Raw genomic sequence first — 17,651 nt, forward strand, 5'->3', positions numbered from 1 at the left:
AATTGGGATGAATTGACTCGGCTCGAATGGTAAAGCACACTCTGAGGATTCAGACCATCCCTCGGCTTGGTCTCCGAATCGACTCGACTGCTCCGATTGGACCATCTAAGAGGATTCAACTCAGGTACAAACTAATAGTCAGTTCGATTTAGATTGAGGAGTCCGCTTAGCAGATTCCGATCAAGCTCTTAGGAGCCCATATCCCCGGAGACTCAGACTTGTGTTGCGGCGACATCCCGCTCAGCTCCACTGACTTGGCTCGGGTGTTCAAATGCGTTCGACTCGGTTCGGGCTTACGGGGTGGGCGAACCGAGGCCCGTTCCTTACGACCATAACAAAAATTATTAAAATGTGATTTCTGGTAAAAAGCATATATAGTAAGGTACTACGGCAGTTGTTGATACAAGCATGGAACTCGACAAGTCCTATAAGAAATGGCTGAGCGACAAAACTCTCTCACTCTTTAACACTTGATCGCAATCACATCGTTCCTAAATGGCAGCAAAATACTCTTTGCTGAGTTTAGGATCTGGCTTCATAGACTTCTCTCCGGGCTTCCATCCTGCAGGGCAAACTTCATCCGGGTTCTCCTGAACATACTGCAATGCCTGCAAATAATGGGGAGTGCGTATGATATTTGAGGTAAAACTGGGGAAATTATTTCACTTATGTTGAACAATATTTCGATAAACTTGTTATGAACGTAATCACAGCAAGCTTACTAACCAGACTACTGAGTACAAAGTAATTACGAGTGTTGTTTTCTTCTTCTTATTACCTGAAGGGTCCTCAAGGTTTCATCTACACTCCTACCGATGGCAAGGTTGTTAATGGTTGAATGTTGAATTACTCCTTCCTTGTCAATGATGAAAAGTCCCCTCAATGCAATACCCTGTGAGAACATGAGCAATTAAGTGGGTTAAAAACAGTTCATAGTGATTTTATGGGATTTATGTGGTTAATTTTAATTGGCTCATTTTGTTTTACCTGATCCGGAATCAAAACCCTATAAGATTTTGAGATTGATTTAGTAACATCAGAAATCAATGGATACTTCAGGTCTCCCAGTCCCCCTGCTTTTCTGTCTGTCTGGACCCATGCAAGATGGGAGAACTGCAGAGGAGATTCAACAGAGCTAAGAAACAACTCTAGTTTCGACATAGATACTGGTAAAATAAATGATGCAACAATCGACTAGCAAATAAGATCCATGGATGGAAGTAAACATCTTTGTTCTACTGACATCTCTACCAAAATCCACAATGAATATTTAACTTTTATGTTTTAACCAATTAAAGATCCAATTTTTATTTTTTAGAATCCCCAAAATTTGCCTGAAACAGTGAACAACAATAGAGGATGGCGAGTTCATTATTCCAGGTATGTTGTCGATAATATCAACATAAGAGTGTAGTCAATTGCTTAACCAAACTAATACATATGAAATAAGATTCAAACTAATAAACCAACCAATCGTACCCAGCTTCTTGTAGACTACCATGTGATGTAGCTGAATGATGCTTTGATACCATTTGACGTAGCATGAAATGCCATCTCACATGAGAAACTCATAAAGAGGAAATACCATAAAATCAAAGAATAAATTAGACTAGAGATCCGAATCTCTTTTACAAATCAAATATAAAGACTAGTTCTTCGAAGACAAGGTCTAAGTCACCCTAATAATATAACAAACTTTAAAAAAACTAGGACCACTTTTAAAAAGTTAACAAACTTGTAAAAATTTAAAATCCTAAAATTTTAAAACTAATATTAAATTTAGCCCAAAATTTTGAACTGCATCACCATGAAAGCCCTAATTCTCACAACCATAGTGTGAATCAACATTTCCATTCAGTTGATGTCACAATGAATAATGACCAGACGAGCTTTAAACAGTGATGATATAGGATACCAACTATAGCGATGATATTTGTTTCACAGGAAGGTACTTATGAATTTTCTAATCTTGCTTTTTGACATTTTCAAACTTGATTTAACAAAGAATCTAAAAGAGGATGTTCTGACGCAGACAAGCTACTGGAAGAAAACAGAAATTAGTGGCAAAAATAATTAAGTTCACTCCACAAAACAAATTTTAAAAACTACTGTTAACTTCACAACAACAGACAAAACTGTATTGATACGAATAAAATAAGCAGCAAAAAGTAAACAAGATTTTCAAATATCAAAGAGATAACACTCTTACCACACTATCAATTGAAACACCTAAGATTTCTGTATTCAACTTTTCAAATTCTGCGTAGCGATCACTGAAAGCAGTTATTTCTGTAAATGAAAACAACCATAATACAACATTATCAGTCTCAGGATCATTCCTTCTTAGAATGTGAAATTTATACGCAAATATCGAAGCAATTCTAACTTACCAGTTGGGCACACAAATGTGAAGTCAAGTGGATAGAAAAACAGGATAACATATTTCTTCCCGAGGTAGTCAGAAAGTTTAACCTACCAGGACAATAAGTTCATTAAAGCTTCTTATAGTCAATTACAAGTTTGGCAAACAACTTGACCAAATAACCATCTTCACAAGTTAGGCTAATGTACATGGTTAGTTTCTTCCGTCATCAATTTATCTTAATCACAACCTTTTTTAGTGGTTTGTACAAGAGAAGGGATTATATTCAAACTGAAGATATTCATTACTTATTTTAATTGAGATGTCAAAGAAGGAAACATCTGCCAACAGAAATAGAACCTTAATTGAATACTTTTACGAGGTTTTGAATTTTGAAAAGATAAAACTGTTGGATTTCAGGACTCTATCTTTGTTCAGTGGAATTTCTTAACCATGTATAAAATAAAAGCGGTAGCTAAGGGAAACGTTACTCCAAACAATTGGATAGCCAAAGCACAGATAATGGATACACCGAACAACATTTGCTTACATTAATGAACTCCTGATCAAAAACAGCTTCCGCTTCAAAATCTGGAGACTTATTTCCAACCAATGGCCAATCACCCTGCGAGAAACACCAAACACGAATAAACCTTATACTGACGAAGTATTAGGATTCCGATCCATGCCCATAGAACCAAAAATTGTCTTGACTCAAGACTAATTGCGAGTAGATCCCGAATCCACACCTCCAAAGAAGCCTTGGCTGCGAATCTCCTTGATGACGATCTCACAGAAGAGGCTGATCGGATGGAGCAAGGACTGAAGCCCTTGGTCGGCGACCTCAGGCCGAGGAAGCTCTTCGGAAGGGATCGGGAATTCGAGGGACGGGAAGCAGCTGGGGGCAACGAAGCCGTCGGGGTTGAAGACCTCGAGGAGACGAAGGAGGAGAGGGAACAATAAGCCATGGCGATATCGAGCCCTTCCGTTCGCTCGCAGATAGGAAGCCTGTGGCCAAGGGAGGAGGAGGGTTTTGAGAATTGTTATTGGATCTATAACGGGTAGGCGGATAATAGAGGTTAGAATCCGAACCGTAAACTTGGGCTTGGGGAGTTAAACGGGCCGAAGCCCAATTGATTTTTTTAATAAAAATTTTAATAATGAGAATTGCAGGAAATAAATTTAATAAATTCAACTAAATTATTATTAGGGCTCACGCCTTCCCTCCACATATTTATCCGAAGTCTGAATGATTTCCCTCCCTCGCTGCCTCCTCTCGTCGTCTTCTTTTTTCTCTGCTTTCTCTTTCCCCTTTCTCGTCGCCGCCTTCCCTCGTCCCCACTCTCCGCCTTCCATTTCCCCGCCAGAGCCCTAAGATCTCCGATTCCAACCCCACGTCCTCGATCAGGTAACTCGTCAGTTGGTCGCCATCTCGCCGCTGCCGCCGCCTCCGAATACGAGGCGGAGCTAGGGTTTTGAACCGGGTTGCGCCCTCCGGAGTCGGTCACTCCCCGGATCGGTGGTTGTCTCACTTCTTTCCTGCGGTCGGCGATTGTCTAGGTTGATGACCGGTGGGGAGACGGCTGGGAACCGATCTGGACAGGAGCTGGGGCTGGTCTTCCAGCCGCCGACGCAGAAATTGGCGTTTGCGTCGTCGAGGCCTCCGTTTTCGTCGCCGGAGGAGTACCATAGGTTCGACGGGCTGAAGGGGGCAGCGGGTGAGATGGTCGATGCGCTGGTGATTAAGACTCCCGTGAGTTTCTGGTGGAGGTTTGTTAGTGTCCGTTTCATTCTTAAAATGAACTGAATGACGTCTCGGTTTGGTGCTCTGTTTGTGCCGTTAATTTTTTATTGCTGGTTTGGTGGGTTTAGATTTTTCACTCGGGAAGCTTTATTCACCGTCAGTTTTTTCGCGTTTTCCAAACTATCTTTTTTCTTTTTGAGGTTTGTTGCCCGATTCCATATATGCATAGTTATCTAAGAAACATAGTTCTGCCGTGTGATTAAAAAGAATTATTTTGTGATAAAATAATATGTTTTGTGAATTTCTTCGTATTATCATGCTATAATCGAATTACAGTGTAAAGACTAACCTTTTATGACGGGTTACTTGATATTATTTGCATTCTCCAAATTATCTTGTTTCCTTTTGAGGTTTGCTGCTCAATTGATCATCTGCATAGTTATCTAGGAAATAGTTCCGCCAAAGAGACTAACAAACATAGTTTGGGTATGATAAAAGAGAGAGTTATTTTTTCTTTATTATGATAAAAGAATATTTTTGAGGATTTCTTCGCATTGTTATACTGCAATCAAATTACAGTACAAAAGACAACTTTTATGATGGGTTGCCTAACATAATTCTAACACTTAATAATTCTCTCTCTCATTTGCAACCTTTAACTTGCCGCACTACTATTGTGTGAGTTGTGAATCCCTATCAGTGAAATGGAATTGTTTGGTTGCTCACTCTGTCCTTCCAAATCATGTATCACCACATGTCCTGTTCATGCATATTAGTGTATCTATTTGCCTTTAGTAGTACTGAGGTACTGAGATCGTAGATACTCTTTGTGATTCACCCTCAGTGATATAAGATAAAATTCATTCTGTACTCTTTAGTAATTTTCCATTAACAATTATGAATTGTTGGCACATTTGACAATTGAGTTCTTTGTTTGTTTCAAGTTTCAAGCTAATTTTGTACAGGGCTTCTAAGTTCATCAGATGAACTCCAGAACAAGGAACTTTTATGAACATGTTTAGCTATTACAATCTGCTACCATGTGTACATCTGTATTTATTTCTGGATTCATGATAGTCTCATCAGGTAAACTAAGTAAAATTGAGCTCATCCTCCCAGTGAAGTGATTACATATAAAATCATAATCATTTGTGCTTTAAATAAACTGGATCAGTGACCATTCACATGCTACAAAAATTATAGTTTACCCCATGTGTTGTTGAAATTCATTCTAGATCATGATAAATTTTTGAATCTTATACCCATAACTACCACCCCTTGTTGATTGTAAGGTACTTCTTTATCCTATATATTTGTCCTAACTTCATTCTTCAAATGCCAATTGTATTCACTGTCTATATGTAGTTGAAGCCAAAATTTGTACGAGAAGATAACGAAATGATAGAGGTAAGTGAATGGACAACCAGCCCTAGATATGCTGGAGGTACTAGTTCTTTACTCACACCAGTATCTCAGAAAGGAAGGAAGGCATACAGTAAGTCCAAGGTTGCGAAGCACAAGAAGATTGACATGCTAACTCCTATATCAAATGTTGGTGAGTATATATTTTCTTCTAATTATCTGCAAAATTTGATTATATGTAAATTTAATTGGTTAGCAGTACTAATCAATCATAGTATGAATAGTTTTAGTACTAATCAATTGTATATTATGAATAGTTTGTTTCCATTTATATTTTCTTTGTCACATGACCAAGTTTTGTTATACTTGAGCAATGGTCAATATTTAATGGAATATTGACATTCTAATTTGGCATTTCAGGCTCGCCGTCAAGTGATAGTCTTACTCCAATTAGTACTTGTCGTTATGATAGCTCCCTAGGTGAATAAACTTATTGCTTTGAAGTCGGTCAAGGTTCATTTGGTATATAATGTGGATCTTAACTGCTTGTAACTTAAATCTTGGAATTTTCTAGGTCTTTTGACGAAAAAGTTTATCAATTTGCTTAAACATGCACAAGATGGTGTCCTTGATTTGAACAAAGCTGCAGAAATATTGAAGGTGGCATAGTTATCTGTAATTTAAGCACTTATCTTTTAGCTTTGCTTGAACAAGACATCTGATATACAGGTACAAAAGAGGAGGATTTATGACATCACTAATGTTCTTGAAGGCATTGGGCTTATAGAAAAAAAAATTAAAAACAGAATTCGCTGGAAGTAATCTTCTACCATCCTCTGCCTTGTATCTTTACTTGTTCTTCTGTTTCTTCAACCAGATTGTTGATCTGTGAATACCTCACCATGTACTAAATGAGTGAAATCTCATGACAGAGGAGTGGATGACTTGGCTCCGGTTGTGGTTGATGGTGATGCTTCAATTTTACAGGTTTCCCACTTGCCACATGTTCTTTTTTTTCTGTGTATTAACTATAGTCATTTGAGCAATTTTCTCATTGTGCTGAAATAACGAGGATCCTTTTTCTAATGCCAATTTAGGCTGAAATTGAGAAATTTACATTGGAGGAGTGCAAATTAGATGATCTCATCAGGTATCTTCAAGTGAAGTTGGACAGTATAATAAAAAAGTCTAGCAATATTATGGCACCTAAGTATTTTGCAGCCAAATGCGAGAAAGATTGAGGGAGCTTACTGAAGAAGAAAATAACCAGAAGTATGTTTCCAGTATCTCTGTTCATTCATTTTCATTCAGACAATGGAAAATCTTTTCTCCAATAGTCACTCAGTGAATTTTTTTTTGTTCCTCTAGATGGCTTTTTGTTACAGAAGATGATATCAAAGGCCTTCCATGCTTTCAGGTTTCAGTAGTTTGCTTAGACATTTTAGTTGATCTGGAAATAGATATGTGTTGCTATAATTAATTGGGGACATTTTTGGACACTGTTGTGTCTTCCTTATATGCAGAATGAGACCTTAATAGCAATTAAAGCACCTCATGGTACTACCCTAGAAGTTCCAGATCCTGATGAGGCAAGTAGAAGCTAGAAAAATTATTCCAAATTCAATAATTTTCTAGTAGACCGTTTTGTTCGTACACATTCTGAGTGTTTTTCTGATTCCAAGTGCAGGCTGGAGAATATCTCCAGAGGAGATATAGAATTGTTCTAAGAAGCACAATGGGTCCAATAGATGTGTATCTTGTTAGGTATCTTGTTCTTCCCGTTTGCAGTCAGGAATCTATAGCTTCAAATGGAAGAAACTTGAATGCACACCTTTCCTTATCAATACTTATCCCCTATTTCCCTCACTTTTGCATTTTTTTTCCTGATAGTCAATTTGAAGAGAAGTTTGAGGAGATGGGTGGTGTGGAGACACCTCCAAAGCTTCCTCCATCAAATTCTTGTTCTGTTGACTGCTCTACTGCGCCTTGTGTTCCCGAAGAGAGCAGAGGAAATGAGATAGAATTTGATACTCAACATAATGAGCCGATATGGTCTGATGTAAACTTTTCACATGATTTTAGTGGTGGTATGATGAAGATTGTTCCTTCAGAGATAGATGTAAGTGTTTTGTGGACGATGCAAAAATGTCACAGTAGTCTTTCACACACACACACACACACACACATATATATTTGCATTGGCTTCAGAAAGAAGTTTTTATTTGATCCTCCCTTATGCCTAGTCGCAATAGAAGTTGATTTCACTAGAACCTCAAAACTTTAATCCACAGCTCAAGCTTTATCTGATTTTTCCTGTTTACTTTTTTATTTGTGTTTTTGTCCATTGATCTATTAATTATATAGGTAAATAAGTGTTATTAGATCATTTTCAATTGATGAGCATGAAGATGGATTACGATATGTATTTGCTAACGGCTTTTAATTTATTTCTCTTCAGACCGAAGCTGATTATTGGCTGCTATCAGAGGCTGATGTTAGCATCACAGACATGTGGAAGACTGAACGTATCCTCAAGATATCGATTTTATTTTATAAAAAATTTTTATACTTGTCTAACTCTCCTAAATGCCCATTTAGAACCTTGACTTGATTCACAGCAGAGGTTCAATGGGACAGCATGGGTAGATTTAACACAGACGACTTCATTACAGATGGTGATACCACCCCTAGAGTTCCAATTCCTTCCTCTGGAGTTGGAATCAAGATCCCTGCTGATGCAAATTCCTCACAGAGATGAGTGCAAGAACCAAGATTCTCATTTTGGCACGAGCCTTTCAGATTCATTAAGCCCTTCCTACCAAACTGCAGGATGGGTGAAAGTGTTAGCACAGAAGTTGTAGCAGAATGCTTCTCGCGTGGGCAATCAAGTTCATCAAGTACATTGTCCTCATGAATGCTAAAATGAAAACGGCCCTAGTTGCATCGGTTGGCATACCATACAGGATGGTCTGTGCACCCATCCACTGGCTATCGAGTGATGTTGTAGTAATGTAGTCTCCAACTGTGTAGCTGAATGAGTTGTGGCAATGGACATAGATTATGCTTCTAAGTTATGCATATTATATCTAATACCTTTGTGTACTTGGGATTATGTATCTCTTCCCATGAACGATAAGGTTGGATAGAAAACTTTTTGTATCTGATTGAATGATTGAAATCCTGATCCAAATTGAGGCATTAGTGGTGGTGTCAACTGTGTGCAAGGAGCTGGTGTGGACATCAAAATAGTAAAATCTTAGTTCATGTCCAATCTTAAGTTCTGGGATTTGTTTGAATATAATATTCAATTTGATAAGAATTTATTTATGTTCATTTAATAATAAAAAATATAAAATAATAAGTTTTTTTTACACAATTTGATGAAATGGTGATTGCCCTTGATTCCACATCCACTAAGACGGTGATTCATTAGTTTGACAAAATTAATGGCAATTAATTAATATTTTTTTCACAAAATGATTATTTTTATAAAAATGAATTTATAATATCAATTTCTGTAAAATTGCTTTTCGCTCGTTTATGGCAATCTTGATTAGATTAATTATATCGCAAAGAATAATTATGTTTAATATGCATCATTAATAAGCCCACAAAGTGGTTAACCAAACGACCAACTTAAATATGCTAAGTAAGTCAAGTTCGTTAGGATTGAATGTGGGTTAACAAATCGAGTAGAAGACATAAACCAATTAAGATGGATGAACTGTTAGAATTGAATGAGCTAATGGAGTTGCACAAGTTAGACCTAGTGATTCGAGTAGAAAATGCAAATTGAGCATGCCAAAGTGAGCCGAAGAAACTCGAACCGAACCGAATCACCGATCGATGTAATATAATAGTGGTAAAATGAGATTATTTATTTTAACACTTGCTAAAATTTTTATCTCACTCAAATGCTTTTCATCTCCCTTAATATTATTACATCCATTAACTCCACCTTCCAAAGATATAACAGTTGTTTTGAGCTCAAGCCGATTGAGATTGCTGAGCAAAAACAGAGGAATCTCGAGTACAAACAAAGATGTTACAACTGTTTTGATTGGATGTATGTCTAGCAAATAATTAAATTAAAGCAGCCGCATGATCTTTCTTCGTTTGTTTTTGGGACAGAACCAAGTTTGGGGCCATTTGCTAATCAAGTGGCATTAATATTCTGTAATTGCTAATTAATGTCTCTCTAAACATATCCATTAATATCATTAAATTGCAGTCATGTTCCATTGGTGATTTGCTTGCATTTGGACCAACCAACATGTGCAGCTCTGCTGCTCAAGATCATTAAGTCGAACAAAAAAAGTAGGAGAAGAAGAAGAAGAAGAAGAAGAAGAAGAAGAAGAAGAAGGTGGTGCAATTATAGTTCCATTAATAAACCTTCCTTTCTTTTTCTTTTCTATAATATAGGATAAATAGCTAGCAAATAAAGAGTATTGAATGTCATTCGTGAAGTCAAACATCAATGCCTCTTCTTCCTCTTTCTCTCTCTCTTTTTCAGTTAATTCAAGCAATTAATGAAAGTTTCCTATGTTCTGTACCATTTTCTTGCTCTAGCTAAAGCAGTAGAGCCAGACGACGACGGCTACAAGGAGATTTATGGCCAAAAGCTGTGATTTTGACGTCCGACATCTTCCAATCCTTCCTTTTTTATCGAGGATAGGGGAGGAGTAGAAGAGCTGCGACATAAAAATCGGATCTTTTACCGGCCGTCGTTGTAATACCCAAGCTTTATCCAGCGGCCATCAACGAACCTCCGTTTCTTGTTTTCCTAATTTCGCCCAAGACATGGCCGAGGTGCTCCGATTTCCCTCCCGCTCTTCTTCGTCCCCAAGTCGGGAGCTTTATTGCGACCCGAGCGATGGCTCCGGCGGAGAGGATGAGGAGGAAGGGCGCGGGTGTGGCAGTGGCGAGGTGGTAGAGAGGAAGGAGGAAAGGAGGAGTGGAGGAGGCGAGGAAGAGCAGCTGTCGGTCTTGGCGTTGCTGCTGACCGTGCTCCGGAAGTCGCTGTTAGGGTGCAAGGCGGTGTGTGTCGTCGACGAGGCCATGGAGATTAGCTGGCCGACGGACGTGCGGCACGTCGCCCACGTCACATTCGATCGGTTCCGCGGCTTCCTCGGCTTGCCCGTCGAGTTCGAGCCGGAGGTTCCCCGCCGAGCCCCCAGCGCAAGGTCTGAAACAATTCTCTCCTCTTCCTGTAGAAACTGAGGTGTTTTCCAACAAATTTAGTAACTTTGATTGCTCTGAACTCGCACTGTGCTTCTCTTATCCTCTTCCTACTTTCGATCTTCTTATGCTTTCTCTGAACAATTTCAATCCTATTTGCTATTTTTTGTGAAATAACCTTCTGTTCTTTGGATAATTCTGAGCTTGATAATTAGGGAGATTGGACTTTTGTTAAGCTATCTTTGACAATGGTGATTTGTTGGATCCCCATGAAGCTAGGAAATGATAGATCTTCACCCTGATCTCTTTGTTTTTTTGTTGTTATTTTGATGGCAAATGGGCAATCAACACTACATGACTCATTGTTTTGATGATCCTTCCTCATCCTTCAATAGACATTATTGGTAACTTGGTATTCTTGAATTTGTTGCTAGTTTTCATTCTAGTGCAATTATCCCTACTTTTGTCGATGAATGACTATACAAGGACAACCTTCACAAGCTATTCTTCTACATTTTTACCTTGGTGTAGCTTGTTACATGAATCGCGAGTGAGAAGTTTTTGTATATGGCATAAGGAGGCAAGTTTTTTCGGAGTTTACTTTCTTTTTCTTCTTCTTGGGTTTACAAAGTGGATGTTGTTCGATAATCATAGATTAGAATAGATTATCCACAAGTTAGCAAAGTATTTGGACATGTAGCCATGGAAAATTAACAATTCTAAAGGTGCTTCTTATTAACTTCACCACACTCTTTGTAGGTCCATTTAATCAATGTTTAGACTTAAGAAGGATAATCATGTCCAGCTACTAGTCGATGAACTTGCGAACATAGCTAGGAAAAGCTGTATACGATAGCACCGGTTACTATAGCCAAGTTATAGTCTAACCCTTGTGCACCATGTTGGTGCCAAAAGTTAACTTGTAGGTTACCATATACATCTATTTTGGGGGTTCATACTAACTCTCTTGGAATTCTGCTGCAGTGCAACCATCTTTGGCATTTCCGCGGAGTCTATGCAGTGTTCATATGATTCCAGAGGCAATAGTGTTCCGACGATACTGTTGCTAATGCAACGTCGTCTTTATGAGCAAGGCGGCCTTTGGGTACATTTGCTGATTTCAAATAAGTAAATAAGCCTTGTAATAACACATTCTGGTTTCCAGAATTTGACTTTGTTGATACCGAACAGGCAGAAGGAATTTTTCGAATCAATGGTGAAAATGAGCAAGAAGAGTATGTGAGGCACCAGCTGAATAACGGAATTGTGCCGGAGGGCATTGATGTTCACTGTCTAGCAGGCTTACTGAAGGTAAAGCATTTAGCTACAATCTTTAACTAATATTGTCATAGTGGTAGAACACATGCTCGATTTTGTTTTTTCGAATGTTGTTCTTCATCATCAGCTCACTATTTTGATCAAAGTTTCATCCTTTTTTTTTGTTAGAATTAACAAATAGGATGTCCTCTAATGGAAATGGTCTCCATGTTTGCTTGTCGACTTTGATTCAACAGTGAGTGATACCGCCAAAATCGTATAAAACAATGAACATGTATACCGAATTGAGAAAGCGAACTTAAAGAATCTGAGTTGAATCTGTAGGCCTGTTAGGCTTTAAACTTCTTGTTCAGTTCAGTTTGATGCAACATGGATCAAGCTTTACAAACAACACCCCTACTAGAGAAAAGTTCATCTTCTGATTGATTACTTTTCTTCAATGATTCTTCAGGCTTGGTTTAGAGAACTTCCATCAGGATTGTTGGATTCGCTTTCATCCGAACAGATAATGCAATGCCGAACCGAGGAAGATTGTGCTCGACTAGCTACATTGCTGCCTCCATCTGAAGCTGCATTGCTTGATTGGTCTATCAACTTGATGGCTGATGTTGCCCAACAAGAACATCTAAACAAGATGAATGCACACAACATTGCGACTGTGTTTGCCCCAAACATGACTCAGGTAATCAATCAAGGAAGAATATACATTGTATCGATGTTTACTTCCTTGTCGAAATCTCTGTAACTGCACTCTGTTTTCCTTTCAATTTCAGATGGCAGATCCTTTGACCGCATTGATGCATGCAGTGCAAGTGATGACCTTTCTGAGGATGTTGATCTTGAAGACCCTCAAAGAGAGACAAGATTCTTCTTCGTTCGACGATGTGTTTGTTTTGAGTGCAGATTCATCTGATGAGAATGGTTGCGACAGCCCTCGGTATAATCTCAAGATTTGCAATCGTCAGGGAAGTCGCCATGTCCATGTCATAAAGCATCAACCTCTTTTGCTAAATCCTCTGCAAGTTGCCGGAGAAAAGTCCAACTCTGCATCTGAGGAGAATGCATTGCCCTTAACTGATCAACTCTTCGCAATCAAGTCAGTAGGGATTACAGTTCATGCAAACTCTTCGAGAAAGAAGGGACGCAGGTTGAGCAGTCAAAATCACAGGAAAGGAAGAAGAACAAAAGGAGCTAAAGCTTCCATGCAAGATGAGAAATCACAGGAAACAAGTAACTTGAGTCGTTTAAATTCGAAGGTTGAATGCGTAGAAGCTATTTGATGGTCGCCATGAATCAGTCGTCGCCTAGCTATTTAACTTCAATGTTTCTTCTTCTTCTTCTTCTTCTTTGTTTGTTCTTCTGTTAGATGCATGTTGTCCCAGTGTTCATCCACCAAGATTCACGTACAATGATTTGCTAAACGTTTGTGATCGATGTAGATCATTTGTTTGTAAACTTAATGATAAAATATTTGTTTCTTGTTCTCGAAATGTTCATCTCTGATCATCGAATTCTTTCGCCAATCAAAATGATAAATCTTTGATTTTTCCAGAATTATTAATGGGCCATGAAGCGTGTGTTAATTGGGCTCGGTCTGCTAAGGCGCAGGCGATCCAAACCCTAATAAAGCTGCCGCGATTTCCCCAATCATCGGGCGTCACCCACCAAGCGCCGCTGCGTTCTGCTTCTGTTCTTCTCAACGTTTCGATCTAGAATCAGCTGATGGTATACTGATTGACGATCTCCGTTCACCTTCTTCTTCCTTCAGTTCGGGATACCTTCGAGGGTAGAGTTTTCTAATGGGTTTTCTGATCCGTGTGGCAGGCGCCAAAGAAGGAAAAAGCCCCGCCTCCGTCCTCGAAGCCGGCCAAATCTGGCGGAGGAAAGCAGAAGAAGAAGGTAGGTGCATGATTCCTAGGTTAAAGTTAACGTCTTTGTTGTGTTTATTTGTGCCTTTTTCTGCTTTCTTCTTAATTTGTGTTGTGATGTTGCTCAAGTGAATTGGTGTTGGGCTTGCAGAAGTGGAGCAAGGGAAAGCAGAAGGAGAAGGTGAACAACGCTGTTCTCTTTGATCAGGCAAACTATGACAAGATGCTCTCTGAGGTTCCCAAGTACAAGCAAATCACCCCTTCTGTGCTCTCTGAGAGATTGCGGGTAAAAGATCTCGACTTTATGGATCGACCGTTTAGTGCCTGGAACTATGCAGTGATTTGTATTGTTAGATGCCTGTTGAAATTGGTTTAACAATTTTTTTCTTCAAATTTTGGTTTTACTTGATCTTATTATCACATTAGTAACCTCCAAGATTTAGTACTTAACATTGTCTTCATCAATAATTGATAGCATACTTCACATCTACCAAAATGAATCTTCTAGAGCTCATCATGTGATTCAGTTCCTATTAGCTGACTGATCGGAAACATTGTTTGTTGGTCAGGTTTTATAAGCTCAGTTAACATAACTCATCAATTTAACTTTTTCATATGGTTAGATGCTTCACACTAGAAATTACTGGTATATGACTTAACATCTTTTTGTGGCATTTAGATTTTTTTCTCTTGAGATATTCATTGTTTTATTGTTATTTGTCTAAGTAAAAGTGTTTTGTGTTGTTGGTGTACTTAAAAGATGAAAACATATTTTCAAGTTCATATTCTTTCCTAGCTTCTTTTGACTGATCAGGATCCCTGACAAGTATCATAGAAATGGACTTGTGATAACTATTGATAATTTCTGTTCTTTTGAGATGCTTCATGTTAATGGTTATCACACATCGTCATTGCAATAATCTTTTATTTTGCCAATGGAAGCTGTAATTTGTCCTCCTACAGCATAAACATCCTCAAGCTTTCTGTTTTTTTTTTTTTTGAATGTCCTATAATGACAACAAGCTCACACGGTTATCCCCTGTGCCTTTTCAGATCAATGGATCTCTAGCTAGGAGAGCGATAAAGGATCTGATGGCAAGGGGTGCTATAAGGATGGTCTCCGCCCATGCCAGCCAACAGATTTATACTAGAGCCACAAACACCTAGGAGGTTGTATTTCTCTATGATATTTGAGTACTTTGTCAGGTTAACCATTTGTTGCTTCTTTTAGCAAAGTTCTTTGAGTTCATGCTTCGCGAATCAACTAAGTTGTTTTTGATCATGTGTCAACTTACCAAGTTGGTTAACTTTTTTCATTCGATTAAATATTCTACTTGTTAAGATAATTTTTTAACCTTTTCAATTCTTGTGCTGTCATCATATTTATGATCCAACCAGTCAAATGGTAGTCGAAATTCAGTTTTATTCTTGATATATTAGCATCACTGGACCAATGAGGGTAGCAATCTTATCAGGGGGCATACTACAAACTTCTAGTGATCTTGTGAAGTACAATATAAGACCTCGCATATTCAACTCATCCAGATGATTCTGGTGGAAATGCAAGGCACACATCGATCAGACGAGTCTAGTATCAACTCGACTTCTTGGAGTCACTGTTCTTGTTTTGATGCATTTCATCGTAGAGTCGCACGGTTCGGCTATTTATTGGCTGGGTCGGTCTTGAATTGTTCTTATACTCTGCGCTCAAGGGCGCCTTCAGTAAGTTAGCTTGTTCGTCTGTCATCTTTCTCACCTGGAACAGTGATAAAGAAATGTGAGCATCCGACATTGAAGCACAATAGAATTTAAGTGTTTCGATAGGAATTGAAAGGGTACCTTGCCGAGGATGATCCATATAACATCCTCAGTGCAAGGAGGGGTGGTGAGGGAGCCAACATATCTGAAGTATTTGCGAGTATGGCGCACCAAGGTTCTCATTTGAACAAGCCCAACTGGAATCCTTGCCTCTTCATCTCCTGAGCATGAATCCTGTTGCAGTTGCTGCAGCTCGTCTTGTAACTGTGAATTTTAAGGTATCCGTATCAGTTCTATAAAGAATTTTATGGGCCTCTTCCCTGTTTAGTAGTATTAAAACTGAAGTCATGTTTTCAGTCTACCTGCAGAAGGAAAGCATCATTACTGCCATATTGATACAAGATCGCAATAACTGTGATATTGTTGTCGGCGCTCTTGTGGATTAGCTGAAGCTCCATAGGAAAACTGATGAACCAATGGTGACTAGGTGAATTTATGTTAGAATAATCGAATTGAATTTTTAAATTTGATCGATTTATTTGATTTAATCGCATAGGTTTTATGTGATTTTCTTAGATTGGTAGATGTTAATACCTTTCACCATCTAAAGTGTGCTCGGATGGTAAATGCCAAACCATTCGTTCCAAGGTGTAGTTCTTCCCATCTACAGTCACATTCCCAGCACCTTTGTCATATATTAGCTGCAAGATCAAACCATTAGCTGCGAACAAGTTCATGTCTTATTAGGTTAAGGATCAAACCTCAATGTTTAAGCCATTGTTGATGATTGTCGCTCGCGTCTTATTGTAATTCCTGTCGGCAGGTTTCAAATCGGGGTCGTAGCTCGTAATGTTCTTTGAAATGTTTATCGGAGATTGTTTCTTCCCCTGAGAACATAGACTGAAATCGGAGCTTAAGCTTCCCCATTTGTCCGGTCCATTTGCGCCGCTGTAACCGTATCTGATGAAGCCTTTTGGATCATCTGATAAAACTAGCATTAGCTTGAGTTTAGAGAATTATAGATCTATTGGTAAGTCTTGAACAATCTGTTGGATAACTAAAAACACATACCGATTGCCCTTGCGCAAGCTAAAACAAGGGATGCAATCCCTAGTAAAAAGATGGCCTTAAAGTGACTCATTGATGGAATTCACTGATGGATTTATGTTTCTCTTCTATAGATTTTCCATCTATTTAAGTGTTTCTGAGATGGGAAATGAATGGACGAAGCTAAATTTAGATGTTGAGAATGGATGGTTATTATGTCTCAGGCAATCTTAACCATCCTCATGAATCCTAAACTTAAGAGCTTGTATAGTTGTAAAACATGAATGGTTATTTTTAGGTTATTGAGTTTAATAAATGTAGAGATCCGATTATTTAGTGTGATAAAGACCGACTGAATCGATTTAATTGAAAATTATAAATTGAAATATTTTTGAACTTACCAAATTGATCGAACTTTTTAATAAAACTTGCACAAATTGAATCGATAAATATCGGTAATCAAATTTTTAAAAGAAAAAAATAAAATCAAGAAAAAATTAAGACAATGGTCGTGTCTTATGTTCTAACACCTTACTTGGTTTGGTTGTGTCATTTGAAGTGATGTGATTTAGTTCGATTTGGTTGAAAATATTGATTTAACTAAATTAGAAATTTAAAAATCAAAATCAAATTAAATTATTTAAAATAATTAATTTTTAAAATAGTTGTATAAAACTTTTAAATTCGATCGATTTAGTTGGTTAAATTCAATCGATTGATTTAATCAGTTAAATTCAATCGATTCGGTCGTTATAAACTTTTAAATTCACAAAGTGGAGAATGAATGGACAAACTTAAATTTAGATGTTGAGAACGTATGGTTATTAGGTCTCAGGCAACTTTAACTACCCTCGTTAATCTTAAACTTAAAAGGCTTGTATAATTATAGAAACTTGAATAGTTATTTTTATGTTATTAAGTTTAATAATGTTGAGGTTAGTATAGTATAGTCCATTATTAAGTGGGATAAAGATTTGATTATTATTATAGTTAGTAATTGGTTCAAAATCGAACCAATTAAATCGATTTAATTGAAATCGAATAAATTGAAATA

The 17,651-nt window shown here is 38.0% G+C and overlaps 5 protein-coding genes across 5 annotated transcripts; 3 read left to right on the forward strand and 2 right to left on the reverse strand.

Annotated features, from left to right (window-relative positions):
• Positions 1 to 332: 332 nt before the first annotated feature.
• On the reverse strand, positions 333 to 3,367 carry LOC141826720 (2-Cys peroxiredoxin BAS1, chloroplastic-like). Its single transcript, XM_074714005.1, has 7 exons — positions 3,112 to 3,367; positions 2,913 to 2,987; positions 2,391 to 2,472; positions 2,210 to 2,289; positions 988 to 1,113; positions 779 to 892; positions 333 to 608 (listed from the first exon to the last, which is right to left on the reverse strand). The coding sequence occupies exons 1-7, from the start codon at positions 3,328 to 3,330 to the stop codon at positions 492 to 494; spliced, it is 813 nt and encodes a 270-aa protein (XP_074570106.1). The 5' UTR covers positions 3,331 to 3,367; the 3' UTR covers positions 333 to 491.
• Positions 3,368 to 3,643: 276 nt separating this feature from the next.
• On the forward strand, positions 3,644 to 8,621 carry LOC141826670 (transcription factor E2FB-like). The gene is made up of 14 exons (XM_074713942.1): positions 3,644 to 4,115; positions 5,472 to 5,661; positions 5,889 to 5,948; positions 6,043 to 6,128; positions 6,198 to 6,286; positions 6,401 to 6,455; positions 6,566 to 6,618; positions 6,690 to 6,740; positions 6,837 to 6,885; positions 6,992 to 7,057; positions 7,156 to 7,232; positions 7,359 to 7,587; positions 7,927 to 7,993; positions 8,087 to 8,621. The coding sequence occupies exons 1-14, from the start codon at positions 3,927 to 3,929 to the stop codon at positions 8,224 to 8,226; spliced, it is 1,401 nt and encodes a 466-aa protein (XP_074570043.1). The 5' UTR covers positions 3,644 to 3,926; the 3' UTR covers positions 8,227 to 8,621.
• Positions 8,622 to 10,268: 1,647 nt separating this feature from the next.
• LOC141826669 (rho GTPase-activating protein 5-like) lies at positions 10,269 to 13,351 on the forward strand. The gene is made up of 5 exons (XM_074713941.1): positions 10,269 to 10,651; positions 11,631 to 11,751; positions 11,838 to 11,957; positions 12,376 to 12,606; positions 12,698 to 13,351. Exons 1-5 carry the CDS (start codon positions 10,269 to 10,271, stop codon positions 13,202 to 13,204), a joined length of 1,362 nt encoding a protein of 453 aa, XP_074570042.1. The 3' UTR covers positions 13,205 to 13,351.
• A 208-nt stretch (positions 13,352 to 13,559) lies between these two features.
• Positions 13,560 to 15,138, forward strand: LOC141827334 (small ribosomal subunit protein eS25). Its single transcript, XM_074714556.1, has 4 exons — positions 13,560 to 13,649; positions 13,749 to 13,823; positions 13,944 to 14,078; positions 14,846 to 15,138. The coding sequence occupies exons 1-4, from the start codon at positions 13,647 to 13,649 to the stop codon at positions 14,957 to 14,959; spliced, it is 327 nt and encodes a 108-aa protein (XP_074570657.1). The 5' UTR covers positions 13,560 to 13,646; the 3' UTR covers positions 14,960 to 15,138.
• Positions 15,139 to 15,386: 248 nt separating this feature from the next.
• On the reverse strand, positions 15,387 to 16,691 carry LOC141827153 (alpha carbonic anhydrase 1, chloroplastic-like). Its single transcript, XM_074714405.1, has 6 exons — positions 16,622 to 16,691; positions 16,312 to 16,520; positions 16,145 to 16,251; positions 15,913 to 16,015; positions 15,632 to 15,814; positions 15,387 to 15,548 (listed from the first exon to the last, which is right to left on the reverse strand). The coding sequence occupies exons 1-6, from the start codon at positions 16,689 to 16,691 to the stop codon at positions 15,387 to 15,389; spliced, it is 834 nt and encodes a 277-aa protein (XP_074570506.1).
• Between the last annotated feature and the right edge of the window lie 960 nt (positions 16,692 to 17,651).

This window comes from Curcuma longa, chromosome 4 (assembly GCF_044706935.1).
Source record: "Curcuma longa cultivar G26 ecotype Majalengka, Jawa Barat chromosome 4, ITB_CL_G26_1.1, whole genome shotgun sequence".
Taxonomy (NCBI): Eukaryota; Viridiplantae; Streptophyta; class Magnoliopsida; order Zingiberales; family Zingiberaceae; genus Curcuma; species Curcuma longa.

Coding starts and splice junctions, on each gene's coding strand:
- LOC141826670 (XM_074713942.1), top strand. CDS start 3,927: ATGACCGGTGGGGAGACGGCTGGGAACCGATCTGGACAGGAGCTGGGG. Junction 4,116..5,471: donor CGCTGGTGATTAAGACTCCC/GTGAGTTTCTGG, acceptor GTCTATATGTAG/TTGAAGCCAAAATTTGTACG. Junction 7,588..7,926: donor TTGTTCCTTCAGAGATAGAT/GTAAGTGTTTTG, acceptor ATTTCTCTTCAG/ACCGAAGCTGATTATTGGCT.
- LOC141826669 (XM_074713941.1), top strand. CDS start 10,269: ATGGCCGAGGTGCTCCGATTTCCCTCCCGCTCTTCTTCGTCCCCAAGT. Junction 10,652..11,630: donor CGCCGAGCCCCCAGCGCAAG/GTCTGAAACAAT, acceptor ATTCTGCTGCAG/TGCAACCATCTTTGGCATTT. Junction 12,607..12,697: donor TTGCCCCAAACATGACTCAG/GTAATCAATCAA, acceptor TTTCAATTTCAG/ATGGCAGATCCTTTGACCGC.
- LOC141827334 (XM_074714556.1), top strand. Junction 13,824..13,943: donor GAGGAAAGCAGAAGAAGAAG/GTAGGTGCATGA, acceptor TTGGGCTTGCAG/AAGTGGAGCAAGGGAAAGCA. Junction 14,079..14,845: donor TGCTCTCTGAGAGATTGCGG/GTAAAAGATCTC, acceptor GTGCCTTTTCAG/ATCAATGGATCTCTAGCTAG.
- LOC141826720 (XM_074714005.1), bottom strand. CDS start 3,330: ATGGCTTATTGTTCCCTCTCCTCCTTCGTCTCCTCGAGGTCTTCAACC. Junction 2,988..3,111: donor CAGCCAAGGCTTCTTTGGAG/GTGTGGATTCGG, acceptor TGTTTCTCGCAG/GGTGATTGGCCATTGGTTGG. Junction 893..987: donor GGGTTTTGATTCCGGATCAG/GTAAAACAAAAT, acceptor ATGTTCTCACAG/GGTATTGCATTGAGGGGACT.
- LOC141827153 (XM_074714405.1), bottom strand. CDS start 16,691: ATGAGTCACTTTAAGGCCATCTTTTTACTAGGGATTGCATCCCTTGTT. Junction 16,016..16,144: donor CACACTTTAGATGGTGAAAG/GTATTAACATCT, acceptor TTGGTTCATCAG/TTTTCCTATGGAGCTTCAGC. Junction 15,549..15,631: donor TATGGATCATCCTCGGCAAG/GTACCCTTTCAA, acceptor TCACTGTTCCAG/GTGAGAAAGATGACAGACGA.